This window comes from Pristis pectinata, chromosome 9 (genome assembly GCF_009764475.1).
Source record: "Pristis pectinata isolate sPriPec2 chromosome 9, sPriPec2.1.pri, whole genome shotgun sequence".
Classification (NCBI taxonomy): Eukaryota; Metazoa; Chordata; class Chondrichthyes; order Rhinopristiformes; family Pristidae; genus Pristis; species Pristis pectinata.
The window spans coordinates 15,049,035-15,065,030 of record NC_067413.1 but is presented as its reverse complement, the minus strand read 5'-3'; the positions used below and the strand labels follow the sequence as shown (position 1 = coordinate 15,065,030).

The 15,996-nt window shown below is 40.5% G+C and overlaps 1 protein-coding gene across 1 annotated transcript in view; it reads right to left on the bottom strand.

The window, feature by feature from the left end:
* lama1 (laminin, alpha 1) overlaps positions 1–15,996 on the bottom strand; it is a 274,266-nt gene that overhangs the window by 67,067 nt on the left and 191,203 nt on the right. Inside the window, exons 36-40 of the mRNA XM_052022961.1 lie at positions 12,888–13,050; positions 10,385–10,595; positions 6,379–6,495; positions 4,853–5,016; positions 3,942–4,084 (exon numbers count right to left, since the gene is read on the bottom strand). Coding sequence (XP_051878921.1) covers positions 3,942–4,084; positions 4,853–5,016; positions 6,379–6,495; positions 10,385–10,595; positions 12,888–13,050 — 798 coding nt within the window. The remainder of the gene's footprint in view (positions 1–3,941; positions 4,085–4,852; positions 5,017–6,378; positions 6,496–10,384; positions 10,596–12,887; positions 13,051–15,996) is intronic.

Genomic DNA, 15,996 nt, shown 5'->3' with positions numbered 1-15,996 from the left:
GTGCCAAATTAAACTAAATCTCTTCTGCCTGCACATGATCCATATCCCTCCATGTTCATGTGTCCATCTAAAAGCCTCTGAAATGCCACTATTGTATTTGCTTCCACCACCACCTCTGGCAGCCTGTTCCAGGCACCTACCACTCTCTGTGTAAAAACCTTGTCCCACACATCTCCGTTAAACTTTCCCCCTCTCACCTTAGTTAGCGTGTCTTCCAGTATTTGATGTCTCTATCCTAGGAAAAAGATTCTGACTGTCTATCCTATTTATGCCTTTCATAATTGAAAAGCTTTTATCAGCTTCTGTGATAAGTGCTGTTTTCTCTGCCTCTTAAATCAATTTGGTTTTGCGATTAGATTGATTTTTGTTTTGCTGTACATGGACTGCTTGTTGTGAGTCCATACACATGCCCAACTCCACCTCAATAGTTACGTCCATAAATAATATGCAATGAGTCCAACAATAGTTGCTGGCTTTCATTGTTATCATTTTGAAAGTGTTTTATTTTTAAGGAAAACAGCTGATATAATTTGATTCCATATTTCGATTATTTTTCAGTAAGGAGAGATCTCAGTAAGATGGAGATTGGACAGGTAACAGTGTGGTTGATAATTTAAAGCAATTACATAACAAAGTGTTGGGGAAAGACACTGAAGACACCAGTATGCAGAAGGTTGGAGAAAAGCTAAGATAACTTATTCGAAAAGGGAAACGATATTGCACTTTAAGCAAATAATACTAATTAAAGAAAAGGCAGATGTGATGGAAATAATTGCCTTTTCCAAGTTTGTAAAAATGTTTACCTCCCCATAGACTCTCAGTACTGGCACAGTGGTGCAGCAGGTAGTGCCGCTGCCTCCCAGCTCCAGAGACAAGGTCTCAATCCTGATATCGGGTGCAAATTTCTTTGATCTGAAACACTAACTCTTGTTTCTCTTCTCACAGATGTGCCCGACCTGCTGAGTACTTCCAGGATTTTTTGGTTGTTAGGTTAATTGGTTACTAATAAATTACCCCTAGTGTAGGTGGTTGGTGGGTCAGTCAGTGGGGTATTAATGGACACGTGAGAGAGGATAGGTTGCAGAGAAATAAGTGGGGAAAGGAACTGAGGGGATTGCCCTGAGAGCTAGCATAGACTTGACGGGCCAAATGGCATCTGTTTATTTCATAAGGAAATATATTTAATAAAGATGAGAGTCACTGCATGATGCCAGGTAGAAATCCAAGTGCTGCAGTGTTATATAAGTTTCCGTGGAGCAACGTGAAGGGAGTCAAGTTAAGACTAATAACTACAAAATAGAAGTTAGACTATTTGGCCTCTCAACCCTGCTCCACCATTCATTAAGACGAGAACTGTTCTGATCTCCACTTCGCCTCAACTCCCTGTTGGCAGGCACTTCAACTCCCCCTCCCACACTATCACTGATATGTCAGTCCTCGGCCTCCTCCACTGCCAGGAGAAATCCAAGCGCAAACTGGAGGAACAGCACCTCATTTTCTGTCTTGGAACCTCGCAGCTTAACGGCATGAACATTGAATTCTCCCACTTTAAATAACCCACCCCCCACCCCCCCACCATGCTTCTTCTCTTCTCCAGCCTCTTTTTTTCTACCTTTTTTTTCTTTTCTCTTCTTAGACCCATCCCCCGGTGGATCTGCTCTCCCCTCCTCCCCTGCACCTGCCTATCACTATCTCTTACCTGCATCTACCTATCACCACCTTGTGCCCACCCCGCCTCCCCTCTTTTGTCCACTTATCACTGCTCTGCTTTCCCTCCTGTATGTTGGGCTTCTCCTTTTCCTATCTTCAGTCATGAAGAAGGGCCCAGACCTGAAGCGTTCACCGCCTGCTTTTCTCCACAGATGCTGCCTGACCTGCTGAGTTCCTCCAGCATCATCGTGTTTTTCATCTAGATTCCAGTATCTTCAGTCCTTTGTTTCTCTAATTTCCCACCTATTTCCAATAATCCTCATCTCCCCCATAGTCTAAAACTCTATCTATTCCAGGACTCTCTGGAGTAGAGCAATCTGGGACCTTTCCTGAAATGTAGGCAAGTTTGGCAGATAACAACCAATGCATTCACTCTCTCTGCAGCCACTTCTTTTAAGACCATAGGATGTAGTTGTAGGCTATCAGGTCCAGGGTACTTGTTACCCTTTAATCCCATTAGATTGCCCAATACTTCTTCTCTACTAATCGTGATTGTCTTAAGTTCCTCCTTCTCTTTTGTTCCCTATTATTAGAAGCTTTTAATGTCTTAGCTAGTGAAGAGAGTTGCAAAATATTTGCTCAAAGTCTCTGCTTATTTCCCATTTCCCATTATTAATTCTCTAGTCATGCCCTCCAAGGGACTGACATTTATTTTCGCTACTCTCCTGTTACGTACATAAAGTTCCTAAACCCATTTTTATATTTCTTTCTTGTTTACTTACATAATCTATTTCCCACCTCCTTATTCTTTTTGCTGGTTTCTAGAATGTTTCTAATTTTCCAGCTTATCATTAATCATTACAACATTGCACGCCTTTCTTTCAATTTGACACCATTTTAACTTCATCACTTAGCCACAGATGGATCATCCTTCTTACAAAGTCTTCATTTCTTAGTGGGATACATCTCTTTTGAGAATATTTGTCACTGCTTACTCACCATCTGACCTTCAAATCTACTCTTCCAGTCCACTACAGTCAACACTACTTTTATGCCTTTGTAACTACCTTTGCTTCAGCTTGAGACACTAGTTTCAGACCAAATTTCTCACCTTCAAACTGAATATGATGTTTGGTCGTGTTATTATCACTCTTCTCCAGAGATCCTTTACATGTGATTATTACTTAATCTTGTCTTGTTACACTTGATTAGATCTAATATAGCCTGTTCCCTATTTGGTTCTCCGACATTTTGTTCCAAAAAAAACTCTCCTGAATGCACCCTATGAACTCATTCTCTTGGCTATCTATGCCAATTTAATTTGCATGATCTATATAAGGAGTAAAGTTGTCCATAATTTTTACAGCATCTCTTTTATCTGTCCCCAATATTTCTTGTTTATACTTTGTTCGACAGAGTAGCTATTGTTGGGGGAGGTGGGGGTCTATAGACCACTCCCAACAATGCCTTCCTCCCCTTGCTATTCCTTATCTCCACCCAAACTGATACTACATCTTAATTTCTGAGCCAAGATCATATCTCACTACTGTACTAATCTCATCCTTCGTTAACAAAGCCATTCCACCTCATGTTCTCTGTCACACAGGTTATCATTATCTCCATTGTTCCCCCCCGCATGAGTGTTTTGTACTTCCTCTTGAACTTCCTAAATTTTCCCTTACTTTAAGCTCTCCCCAGTCCACTTCCACACCACTTATTTGCTATAAAAACCTATCTGTCATCTTAGCTATTCAATTCGCTGGTGATGGATCTTTTCTCCATTTCAACGTCTGCATTCCGTTAAAATATACATGGGTGAAATGCACGTACTGTTATTCACACACGTCTGCACTGTTTGATCTAGCTGTTAAAGCAGGGGCAATTTTCCACTTCATCCTTTTTGAAAGTGCATATTGGGAAACGAACAGCATCAGGAGCACTGGAAGGGAAAGAGCCTTTCAGAACTACTGTGGTTCTCAGCCACTCTAGGTTGCATTGTGCCACAAACAGCTGACACTGGTCAGAGCTCACGTATCACTTTTATCGCAAATGAAACTACACACGAGCCAACAGAAAGTAAAAGATAATCTGAGACACTGTCAGTTTCTGGAGAGCATCTTGTCACATTCTCTACAAATAGCAGAAATATCAGCTGAAATTTGCAGAACAAGTAATTAAAGAAGTTGTAACAAATTTCTTATTCGCCCATTTCCAACTTCACTACAAATTGAGGACAATTTTTATTGGCTGGCTTTGACACACCGTCAAACTAAATTCAACACAGCAAATACCCACCAACTTTAAAGCAGCATCAGCTTTGCTCCTTGCATCCAAAGCAACAGCTGTGGCTTCTTCGACCAGCGCCTTGATGTTGGTGTGTGCATTCACAGCTACTGTGGCATTCAGGGACACGTTCCTTACAGCTGAAAGGGAACTAATAACAAAATGGTTCACTGTAATGGCTAACATGGAATGATTCATATGTTTTAAATAAATGACATTCCTCATGCATTTATTAATTTTTGCATTTTTCTGACCCAGTCTTTCCTCTGGAATGGTAGATACAGAGTGGGAGAATCCAAAAATATGTGACAATTGGACTGCAAACACCTCTCTCTGAATGAGTGTCTCTCTGGAAATATCTGCCCTTTCAAGCGCATGCATTTGAGTACTTAAGAGGTATCCTTTTCAGCAGTCTGGCTTGGAACTAGATAGAATCAGCACTTTATTTGCTTGGGGTGATGCAAGAACCTTCCTGGAAGCAAAAAACCTGAAAGATTTCCCATTTCCCTGTATTCAATCCCATTAAACTCCACAGGGCTGAATTTAATGGTGAAGTACAACATGCAATGGCATATTTTACATAAGTGAGCAAGGACAAAATTTAGATATCATCAAGTCATTGAAATGGCAGGTGTTATAGGAGTTTTCTTTCAGATTTTGTACTTGATTGATTGGATCCATGGATGGACTTTGCATTGTTACAACAGTTGCGTTCTGCAGAGGGAAAAAACTTTTCCCAATATTTATAAACATTTTAAGTACAACTATTTCTTCATAGTATAAAAATAATATTCAAAAGATTTTGCCAATCTGACCTCACTTTCTTTAACAAAAAATTAAACTATTTAATGCAGAATGGCACTTTGATGGTCATGATCTGCATTCTGTTGCCATGGAAGACACATTTACATAGACCGACCTGTTCAGCAGATAAGCAAGGTTACTGAGCTCTTCAGCGTGGTCCTCTGCCCTGTAGACAAGGCTGAGCACACTCTTTTGAGTCATCTCCATCACCAGCTTGTCAATGTGCCTCCTCATCTGGGCATTCCACAAATCCAGCTGATCACTGTATTGCTCCAGAATCTGTTGTCATAGATAAAGAGGAACAGTTTTGACAAGTACTGAAAATACACAAAGGCGTAAAGGCAGCCAGTCCAGACTCGACATGTCGACCTCCATTTCCCTCTACAGATGCTGCCTGACTCGCTGAGTTCCTCCAGCATTTTGTCGGTTTGTACACACGGCCACTTGTTTCTTCTTCAGCTCCAGCATGGCACAAAATACAAATGAGTCACCTTACCCAACATTGATCTCTTGTCCAGTTTCCTGAAGCTTAGTACCGAGTGTTTACATCCTGAACAATATAGTAAATTGATCTCAGCCAATATTATGGTGGCTCAGTACCCCCAGCTGAGTGATGATATTCCCCTTCTGTGAATCTGACTGAGCTGTACGCAGTGGAAGATATTGGAAGGAATGGGATTTCATATGGATAGGAACTGCACATACTGCACCTCATCCCAATACAGTCTGTCACTATCTCAGCGACACATGCCACTGCCTGGATTTGCATATTTAATGGCAACATGGGCAAAGCATAGGGCCTCTCTATGCCCATGGATATCTGAATCTCACTGGAAGAACAGAATGTATGAAAGAGGAAAACAATTAAATAATTTGTTTGTAATTATTTGCACAAATGCAAATCAAATTGAAGTGTAATTATTTCAACTAGATTACAATTATGTTCCACTCAATCTGATGTCACTCCATTGAGTAACCGAGCTTTAATAACCCACACAGAATCAAATCTGCCACAATTCAAATACCTTACAGGTTAAATATTAACTTGTCAAATGTAAAATTAACTTTCTGACTAGCATGGCAAGCATTGATTTACAATAAGATTATGCTTTGCTTCACATCAAATAATTGCAAATGGAAACAGGCACTTCTCTGTTTAATTCTTCTAACATTAGATAGAATCTTAAATCTATACATGTAGTTTTGACCAATCATGCACTCCCACAATAACTTTTTTATGACATGCAAGTTAATAGTGAGTGGCAAAATTCAGTTCCAAGGTATATACAATTTTGGAATAACTCAGCACTCTCATATACTTACAGGACATCAAATTATGCCTGTTCTCCAGATTGGAGTGCTGATGGTATAGATTCATTCCCATTAGCTGGAGTTAATGGCATCATACTTTGGAAGGGAGTACAACATACAGCTGCCACTTATTGCAGGCGTAGTGTAACTGACAGAGGACAAATTTCTACCCTCCATTATTCCTCAGCCACACTTATGCACCACCTAATGACTTGCTATACATTAGCACTGGTAGAGGCTTAGGAGCAAGTTGCCAGTCTGCTGTCCAAGTGAGTAACAATGGGTTGCAATGGTAAGGAAATAGAAGTTAACAGTTACAATGAAACTCACAGCTGTGTCGTTCACAACATCTGCCACCATATTTGCTGCATGGTCCACCATCTCTCGTCCGTCTTGGGTCAGGTTTACTGTCAGTGCCTTCATTCTGTCCAATGTCTGCTGCTTCTCCTGTGTGTAATGTTTGATACCAGTTTGGAAATTGAACAAATCATACATAAATAGAATGGTCTATTTTAATAAGCTGGTAAGAGTACAGAGGAGATTTATGAGGGTGTTGCTGGGACTTAAGGGATTGAGCTATGGAAAGAGGTTGAGTAGGTTGGGACTTTTTAAAGTGGAGTGTAGAAGAATGAGGGGTGATCTTATAGAGGTGTATAAAATCATGCAGGGCATAGATAGGGTGAATGCACACTCTATTCTTTTTCTTAGACCCTAGTCTTTTTCCTACGGTTGGGGAATCAAGAACTGGAGGGCATAGGTTTAAGGTGAGAGAGGAGATATTTAACAGGAACCCGAGAGGCAACTTTTTCCACCCATTGGGTGGTCAGTATATGAAATGAGCTGCCAGAAGTAGTGGTATAGGCAGGTACATTAACAATATTTAAAAAGTACTTGGACCTATACATGGATAGGAAAGGTTTAGAGGGATATGGGCCAAACACGGGCAAATGGGACTAGCTTAGATAAGCATGTTGGTTGGCATGGAACAGTTGGGTGAAGGGCCTATTTCCGTGCTATATGACTCTAATACTAACTAAAATGATATTTAAAATCTGAATTAAGAACATTATTAAATACTAATTTGCACTGTTTGTAGGGATATGGAGTAAGTTTATTTAACTTTGCAGAAGTTACTGAAGATATGGGGAACCTGAGTTAATGTATATTTTATTCAAATCATACCCCTGACTAGGTTTATGGTCCACAGATATTTACCCTTTGAACCAAGAACTTCGAATAAACAGGAAATGTTCAGGAACTGGAATTCACTACATGAACCTTCAGCGTTCTAAACATTTTCAGGAGTTAAATGCATTTTTTTAAGCAATTTTCATCACTGATAGACCATATCTGGTAAACGTTAAACAAAGATAGTAAACAAAGATCCAGTATTTTGTAGTCCTTGCAAACCCTCCTGTAATATCCAGGGTATAATTTGAGTTCAGGAGAATCATGTTCTCCTCAGATTGTAAAAGCTAATGGTAATGGCAAGGTAATGCAATTTCAATATAATTTTCCACTCCACAGCCATATCATAATTTGATTGTATTAAAAACTCTTTATCTGACTGATAAGTCGGATGTGTTTCTATAATGTATAGGAAACCAATTACAAAATAATCTAGTAATTTACTTATCCTACAGTTTAAATGGGATGAAACTCCCACACTAAGTGGAGTGTCATGTTCTTTGTTCATACTAGCTGACCCAAAATTCCCAATATTGGGCTCACCTTGAGTGAACTGTTACATGAAAGTGTAAAATTTCCACTTCATGCTCAAGTTCACTCCCAGTGTATGCCCCCATGCCAGAAATAAAAGGTAACTGGATTTCACTGGAACAGGCCCTTCAACCTCTTTCTTCTTCAATAACATCACTTTCTCAACTTTGATCCAACCGAATCAAAAGAAATCACCAATTAGAATATTTCACTTGATTCAGGATCATCAGTCTTCAGGGGAAAGTGATCAAGATTTCCACTAACCTATGCATAAAAAATCTGGAAAGGATTCAGACTTGTTCACCGGTGGCCAAAGTTACAGTCACTGGTAAAATGAAGGCAAGTAACCACATAATATTTAAATGAAGATCCTGCTACCTGTAGTGGATTGGCTGCCTGCCCTTTGTTCCATCTACATTTAAAGCGAAAGCTTGGTTGGATTCCTTTATTAAATTTAATAGATATATTTGACCTTAGTCTCTGATAGAGTACCAATCCATCCTTTTGGTGGAAGTTTAACTCACCCCTTTGTTCTTTTAAGTTCTATCCTTATCACTGCAAAATGTATGGTAGCATCAACCAGAATCGCATGGTCTCATATTTCCTTACAACATAGAGTGAGGCCATTTGGCCCCTCTTGCCTATGCTGGTTTGCAGAGCAATCTCATCAATCCCATTTCCTCACTTACTTCCCTGTAACCCATTCTTTCTCACTTACTCTTCAACTGCTCCTTAATTTTCCTACCACCCACTGACACTAGAGGTGATTTACATCTGCTAATTAACCTGCCAATCAGCATGTCTTTGGAATGTGGCAGGAAACCGAAGCACCCAGGGGAAACCCATGCAGTCACAGGGTGAATCTGCAAACTCCACACAAGACAGGCAGCAGGAGGTCAGGATTGAACCTGGGCCCTTGGAATTGTGTGACAACAGCACTACCTGCTGCACCACTGTGGTTAAGTGGAGGCCATTGTAATAATCCCTGAGGAACAGCACTCATCACACCATGGCAGCTAGGGCTTGACCACTTCATCAAAAACCCTGGCTCCTTCCTGACAGCTAGTTACCAACCATGTTACAAGATTATAAAATCATGAGGGGCATAGATAAAGCGGATGGTAGCAGTCTTTACATCAGGATAGGGGAGTCCCAAACTAGGGGGCATAGACTTGGGGTAAGAAGGGAAAGATTTCAGAGGGACTTGAGGGGCAACTTTTTCACGCAGAGGGTGGTGAGTATATGGAATGAGCTGCCAGAGGAAGTGGTTGAGGCAGGTAGTATCACTTAAGAAGCGCTTGGATAGGTATAAGGAGGGGTGGGGCTTAGAGGGATATGGGCCAAACACAGGAAATTGGGACTAACTGGGTGGGCACTGTGGATGGCATGGATTTGATGAGCTGAAGGGCCTGTATCCGTGCTGTATTACTCTATGACTCTATTACTTCCCACCCTGTGCACACTTTAATTTTGGTAATAATTTTATTTGCCAGACCTTATCAGGGCAAGCATACCCCCAACTATGGGACCAAAGTCCATGTAATTAATAAGCACTTATAATCAGTTCACTGGTTACTTGAACTATGAAATCCTAATTATGGATGGGTTAATTGTTGGTTTCTTTCTCTTACCTAGAAGTGATTTGCAAAGGTACATGTTTATAGGTTAAACGTAGGCTGATATTACGCTGATTTATCAGCTCCACCAAGACAACATATATCTGGAGTATAAGGGTTATCTGTACTACTCAATTCTAAAATCAAAAGCATATTTCACTGCCTTTTTTTGTGCCCTATTCCAATTGAAAATGGGAATACAGCCATTCTTTGGTTTAAGAAAGGAATTGGTTCCTGGAAAATATTTAACTGAGCAAATTTTTGTAAGTTGAGAAGTTGGGCAAAGTACATCACTAGCATTTCAGTAAAATGATTTCCTGTGCCCAGGGACTGGGACACTTTTCATTAAAGGAAGAAAAAGCTTTGTAGATCATAGAACAGTACAGCACAGGAACAGGTCCCTCGGCTCACCAATTCTGCACCAACAATGATGCCAAATTAACTAATCCCATCTGCATGCACATAGCCTGTATCCCACTATTCCCTTTCTGCTCATGGGCCTGCTCAAATGCCTCTTAAATGTTACTGTTGTATCTGCTTCTATCACCTCCCCTGCCAGTGTGTTCAGGACATCTACACTCTGCCATCTACCTTACACAGTGTACTCCATGTTATGGCAGTTTGGGTAATGGAAATTTGCCCTTCCAGAATCCTCAAATCATTACCAAAAAATTTGAGATTGTTTGTTGCTCCAGATGTCAGCATCTGCAGAGTCTTGTGCTTCCTAAGTTGAATGGTTGGATTTTAGACCATAGTTCCTCATCCTAGTTTCTCTAACTATTGCAATATTAGCTCTCTACCTACCCCATCAGATCACCTTGAAAGCTTATTTCCAGTCATTATGTCACCCTCTAAATTCCAGAGAATACAACTGTAGTTTGTACAATTCAGGAACAGGATGCAATGCCCAGGTATTGTTATATAAGGCAGATGGTGCTATTGGTTGATTTCGATTCCAGTGACCACATCATGGCCTATTGGCTCCTATATTTCTCTTCTACCTTGAGCTCTGCCAGGTTGCTTGAGATGCTGCGGAGAAGCTGGTTTGTTTCACTGGTGCTGCTGCGTGCTTCGTTCACCAAGTCCTGGGCTTCATGCAACTTGCTGCTGTGCTGCACCAAGACATCCATTACCTGGTTTCTCAACTCCTCCATTTCCTTACGAGGTTTCTGAAACTCCTTCTGCACCTGCATCAGCAGTCTTTCTGCAGCCCTAGGTTCATAGACGGAACAAAAAGATGGAATCTGATAAATGTCACAAGTTAGGCATAATTGTCCTCAGATACAGTATTACATGCTCAATAGTGCAGTATCATCCAAACATTCCACTAGCAATACTTCTCATTCTACTGCACAAACTATATGGGGAATTACGTATTTCCGTGCGCTCCAAGACCAAATCTATGCCAGGGATGATTCCAGCCAGGAAATGCTCAATCAAACCACTGGAATGTTGTGGAATAACCCGGAAAAAGTTGGTACATGTTTTGCTCTGGAAAAAGAAATCAACTTTCAATTGAGTAATGCTGATTAAAGAAGAGCCTTATGTTTTTATAACTTCCCTAAGAGGAGCCTGCCCACCAGTTTGAAAACCGAAGTATTATTTGGAAGAAAGCCAGGCCTTGCTCTATATTCATCTCTCAACCAACATTAGAAAAAACTTTGTAGCAAGAAACTGCTGATCCAAAGCAAGAAGAGAATCCTGGAAGCATCAACGGGGAATGAAGCAGTCAGAGTTTTGGGTGAAGAACCCTTCATCAGAACTTAAAAAGGAGATATGGACCATTTCTTTAATTGCCGTAAGCAGGCTCTTCCTGTGCAGATCTTTGTTGCCATCTTTCACTACATTGGAACATTCATTGCGATTTATTGTCCTGGGGGTGTGCACAGATTTCCAAATACAAAAGGCATCAGGGGATATGGAGGGAGAGCAAGGATCTGGTATTGAGACAGGATCAGCTACAGTCATATTGAATAGTGCATGTTTGAAGGATTGAATGGATTACTCCTGAGGGCAGGCATGGTAGCGAAGCGGTTAGCGTAATGCTATTACAGCGCCAGCGACCCGGGTTCAATTCCGGCCGCTGTCTGTAAGGAGTTTGTATGTTCTCCCCATGTCTGCATGGGTTTCCTCCAGGTGCTCTGGTTTCCTCCCACATTCTAAAGACGTATGGGTTAGAAAGTTGTGGGCATGCTATGTTGGTGCTGGAAGCGTGGCAAGACTTGCGGGCTGTCCCCAGAACACTCTACACAAAAGATGCATTTCACTGTGTGTTTCGATGTACATGTGACTAATAAAGATATCTTATCTTATTTTATTTTTCTATATTGTGGCAGATGCTATGCATTTTCTTTCCCTTTTTTCTCTGGGTTGTGAGTGTTCTTCTTCCACCTGCCTCCTACTCCACATCCGGAGCTCAAGATGGGAATACAGCCATCACGTGTGCAACCTCTCCTGGTAACTTTTGACCCCACCTCACCTGACATCAGCATGGTCACCAATCATTCCTTCATACCATCCTCCCCCCACTCCATCCAACCCAACCTCAGCACAGGCCCCAATCACTTCTACCTTCCCTTCCTCCACCCTCAACAGAGGCTGCAACTGGCCAATAGCCACTGGGTATCCCGCCCCCTTGCCCCACCATGATGCAGTGGGGAGCTTGGATTGAGATGTATATGGTGATAAGGAAGATTGAGAGGAAGGCTCTTGTAGTTGTAATCTATTACTATCTACCACATGGTCTACTGCACTTCCAAACTTGTGTAATCTGCAGATTTGGGGACCTTATCTTGCATACCCATGTCTAAACCCTGGGAAACTTCCACCATCCTCCTGTATGAAAAGCAAACATTTATCACTGGCTTATAATCAAAAGCAGAGCAATTTCTTACCCATGCTGTTAGTGAACCCTTATATCCATCGGCCTCATCTGCTCCCTGCCCTTTTGCATGGGACCTTCTGATAATCCATGCGAACAACATTTATCACATTCCTTTCAACAATCTTCCCTACTACCTCATCAAAAAAAAATCACTTTGTCTAACACAATTAACACTGTTAACAAATCCACACTCCTTCTCTTTAATCATCTCAAACTGTTTCAAGTGTCTATTAATGTTTTCCCTGAATATTATTTCTATAACACATTCCAGTATACCTAGGCCTTGATTATTGATCTGGAGATCTGTTCAACCCTTATTACCCTTACTACTGGGGAACTTAAATCCAAGTAATTAAAGAAATCCAGAATATAAAAGTTTGCCTCAGTAGTGATAACAATGAAAATACTCTATTGTCGTTTAAAAAAACTCTTGCTTTCTATTTCCCTTAAGGGAAATAACAAGCCTTTATCTGTAACATGACATCTGTAACAAGCTTTGCCTTCGTGTGACCCTCAGCCACAGTAAAATGGTTGACTGTGAAATAGCCCAGTAAGTCCCTCAGTACAGGGACATTGCCAGTGAGATCCTTGTCCTACGAATGAATAAAAAAGGAACTCACTTTAGTTCGGTCACTGCAATGTCTTTTGATTGACTGAACCCTCTTTTTCTCATGGTTTCCAGCATGACCAGTATTTCATGCTGAAGGTGGTGCAGGCTGGTATTGGAAAAAGTCAGGTCAGTGCCCAGAGTCTCATTCAGGCGATTCGCTATGTCAGCAAGAGCTAAGAACAAACGACGGGAACGAGTTAGTTCAGTCAACTTGAAGAAAAATATTATAACAAATCAAGATGGTCAATAACAACACAGCTACTGAACAAGTCCATACTGGTAGGCATGATGAGAACAGAATTGGTGCAGCAAAAAGGTGTAGGTACCCTGTCGACTTGTATCCTTGTTACTGATCTTGCAGGTAAATACAGTATTAAGCAGAATCTAATTCTCATTTGGTCAGGGGGTTCTGAAACCTATAAACAAGTTTCCAGTTTGTAGAGTACAGCTCATAACCAACCACATCAAAAAGTAAGTCTTTTTCCCTGCATTTTAAAATAATTTTGGTACTTAGAGCATAAAATCTACTTAAAATTGGAATGGTATGTTTTTATAATCACTGGATTTCCCTTGGCAACACTCACATGCACTAAATGCTATGTTGTTTTTGCCAAGTATTATAGTCTGCAATCTAGAACACTGACTTTTCTTCTTAAGCTTCATCTATATTTAACAGGGTATGTCCAATTAAAACTAGGAAACCATAAAAAAACATAAGAAAAGCTACTTTAGAGTTTGGCTGTTCTGCTGCAGAATTTTACAGATTAGAATGTGCTGGTCAGTGAACATGCAGCTCATAAGTAACTACTGGGCTATAAACTTTGTGCCAAAATAATCAAGTCTAAAAGAGATGATTCTTATTTATGCAAATATTTCACAGCAATGCGAAATGCACAGTTAATAGCAGAAGTCCAAAAGTTGCTGCCGAGACTAGCAGCTTGACTGTCACCTTGTTGTCTGGCTGCCCAATGTATGATGTGAAGCTCTCCAACAGATATGAACTAAACTCATCATGGAAAGTTAAACATCCTTCAGTTTGGTGCAGGCATCCTTTTAATGATAGCATACAGGTTAATTACTGCCATTATTACAAGCGCAAAGTTTCTTTAGACTGGAGATTTTAAAATGTAAACTTTAGACATTTTTTTAAGTTTTCCTGTTTCTTTTCTTTCTTTCTCAATCTACTTGTTGTTTTCTCTGGAGTGGCAGAGGCTGAGGGGAGACCTGATAGAAGTTTATGAGATTATGAGAGGCATAGATAGACAGCCGGTATCTTTTTCCCAGGGTTGAAATGTCTAATATTAGAGGGCATGCATTTAAGGTGAGCGGGTAAGTCCAAAGGAGATGTGTGGGGCAAGTTTTTTGTTACACAGAGAGTAGTCAGTGCCTGGAATGTGCTGCCAGGCGTGGTAGTGGAGGCAAATACAATAGAGGCATTTAAGAGGCTCTTAGATAGGCACATGAATGTACAGAGAATGGAGGGATATGGACATTGTCTAGGTAGAGGGGATTAGTTTATTCAATCATTTAATTACTAGTTTAATTAGTTCAGCACAACATCATAGGCTGAAGGGCCTGTTCCTGTGCTGTACTGTTCTATGTACTTTTACTTTCATTCTTTTTATCTTCCATTACGTGCTATGACATTGAATTTACTCACTCTAATTCACCCTTCTTCATGGTCCATGCATCATGAATTTCATAACGCTTTAAGAAAAATGTGTTTAGTTGAAATGTTCTCTCAAATCCGAGAGGCCCCAGTTCTCATGTTGTGACATTATCAGCACACGCACTTTCAGCAAAGTGTAACGCAAAAATTTTAAATCCTAAACATGTATGGGCAGATCTAATGGCAGATGCAGTTGGATGCTCTAACACAGCAAATTATGGTCCATAATCATAACATTCTTTAGCATTTGTGTCAAATAATGATTAACATCTGGAGTTTAACCTCTGCACATTTTAGAGGCCTTTGATATATTAAAATCACAAAGGTAACAATCAGGAATGGTAGCAATATAAAAATCAGAAAATGTTGGAAACACTCAGCTGGTCAGATAGCAGCTGTTGATAAAGAAACAATTATCATAGCATAGTGGCTAAGTTACTGAACTAATAATTCAGAAGTCTGGACCAATGATCCAGGGGCAGGTGTTTAAAGACATTGAAGTGTAATTAATGAAATAATCTGGAAATGAACAAAATAGACAGTATCAGTAGTGCTGACCATGAGACTACCAGAGCCTTAAAAACCCAGCTGGTCCAGTATTGTTCTTCAGGATGAAGTCTGCCACCCTGCCCCTGTCTCGCCAAAACACAACTCCTGACTCAAGGCATATAGTTAGCTCTGAACTGCGTCTAAAATGGCTCAGCAACATAATCAGATCAGGGACAATGGGGTTGGACAAACAATGCTGACCTTGCCATCAATGCCCAAACCCTGTAAATAAATATACTTAAACAACTGGATAGATATTAAAGTAAATAAGATTCATTTGCTGCATCTTCTGGTAGCCCTACATACTGAGAAAAATAGGCAGCTTCTTGAAAGGAAGGGGAATGACTGGAGGAGGGACAGATTGAAAAATCTGAAGTTATTTGTAGATTTTATAATAATATTTAGCACACATTCTTAAGTATATTTTTCAATCGCATTTGAATCACTTTATAGATCTGAATTTTAGCTTCCTGTGTTTCAAATATTGTTCTTACACAGAAGGGCCCTATATTGTCATTGAGCTGAGGTAGCCACATGCACTCATGTGACAGCTGCATACACACATATAATGACTTTGCCATTAGGGAGAGGTGCAGGGCACTGGTAACAGGCCCTCCAGAGAATTACAGGGAAAAAGATGGAAATTGCCTGTGGACACTGCCAGTCTCACACATCTTGGTCAGAGTAACACGTGAGTGTAGGTGACTGATTTACAATCTCCCCTGAGAGATGGCCCATAGCCTGGAGCAAAATTAAAAAGGAAATCACTCTTACTAAGATTCAAGGGCATTTTCTTGCAATGTTAATGGGAAATTCTAACTGGCTTGAACACTCCCAGACCACTTTAACCTGAGTGCTCATTCAAGCCTGCCGTTTTTACTTGAGATTACATTTGAAAGTT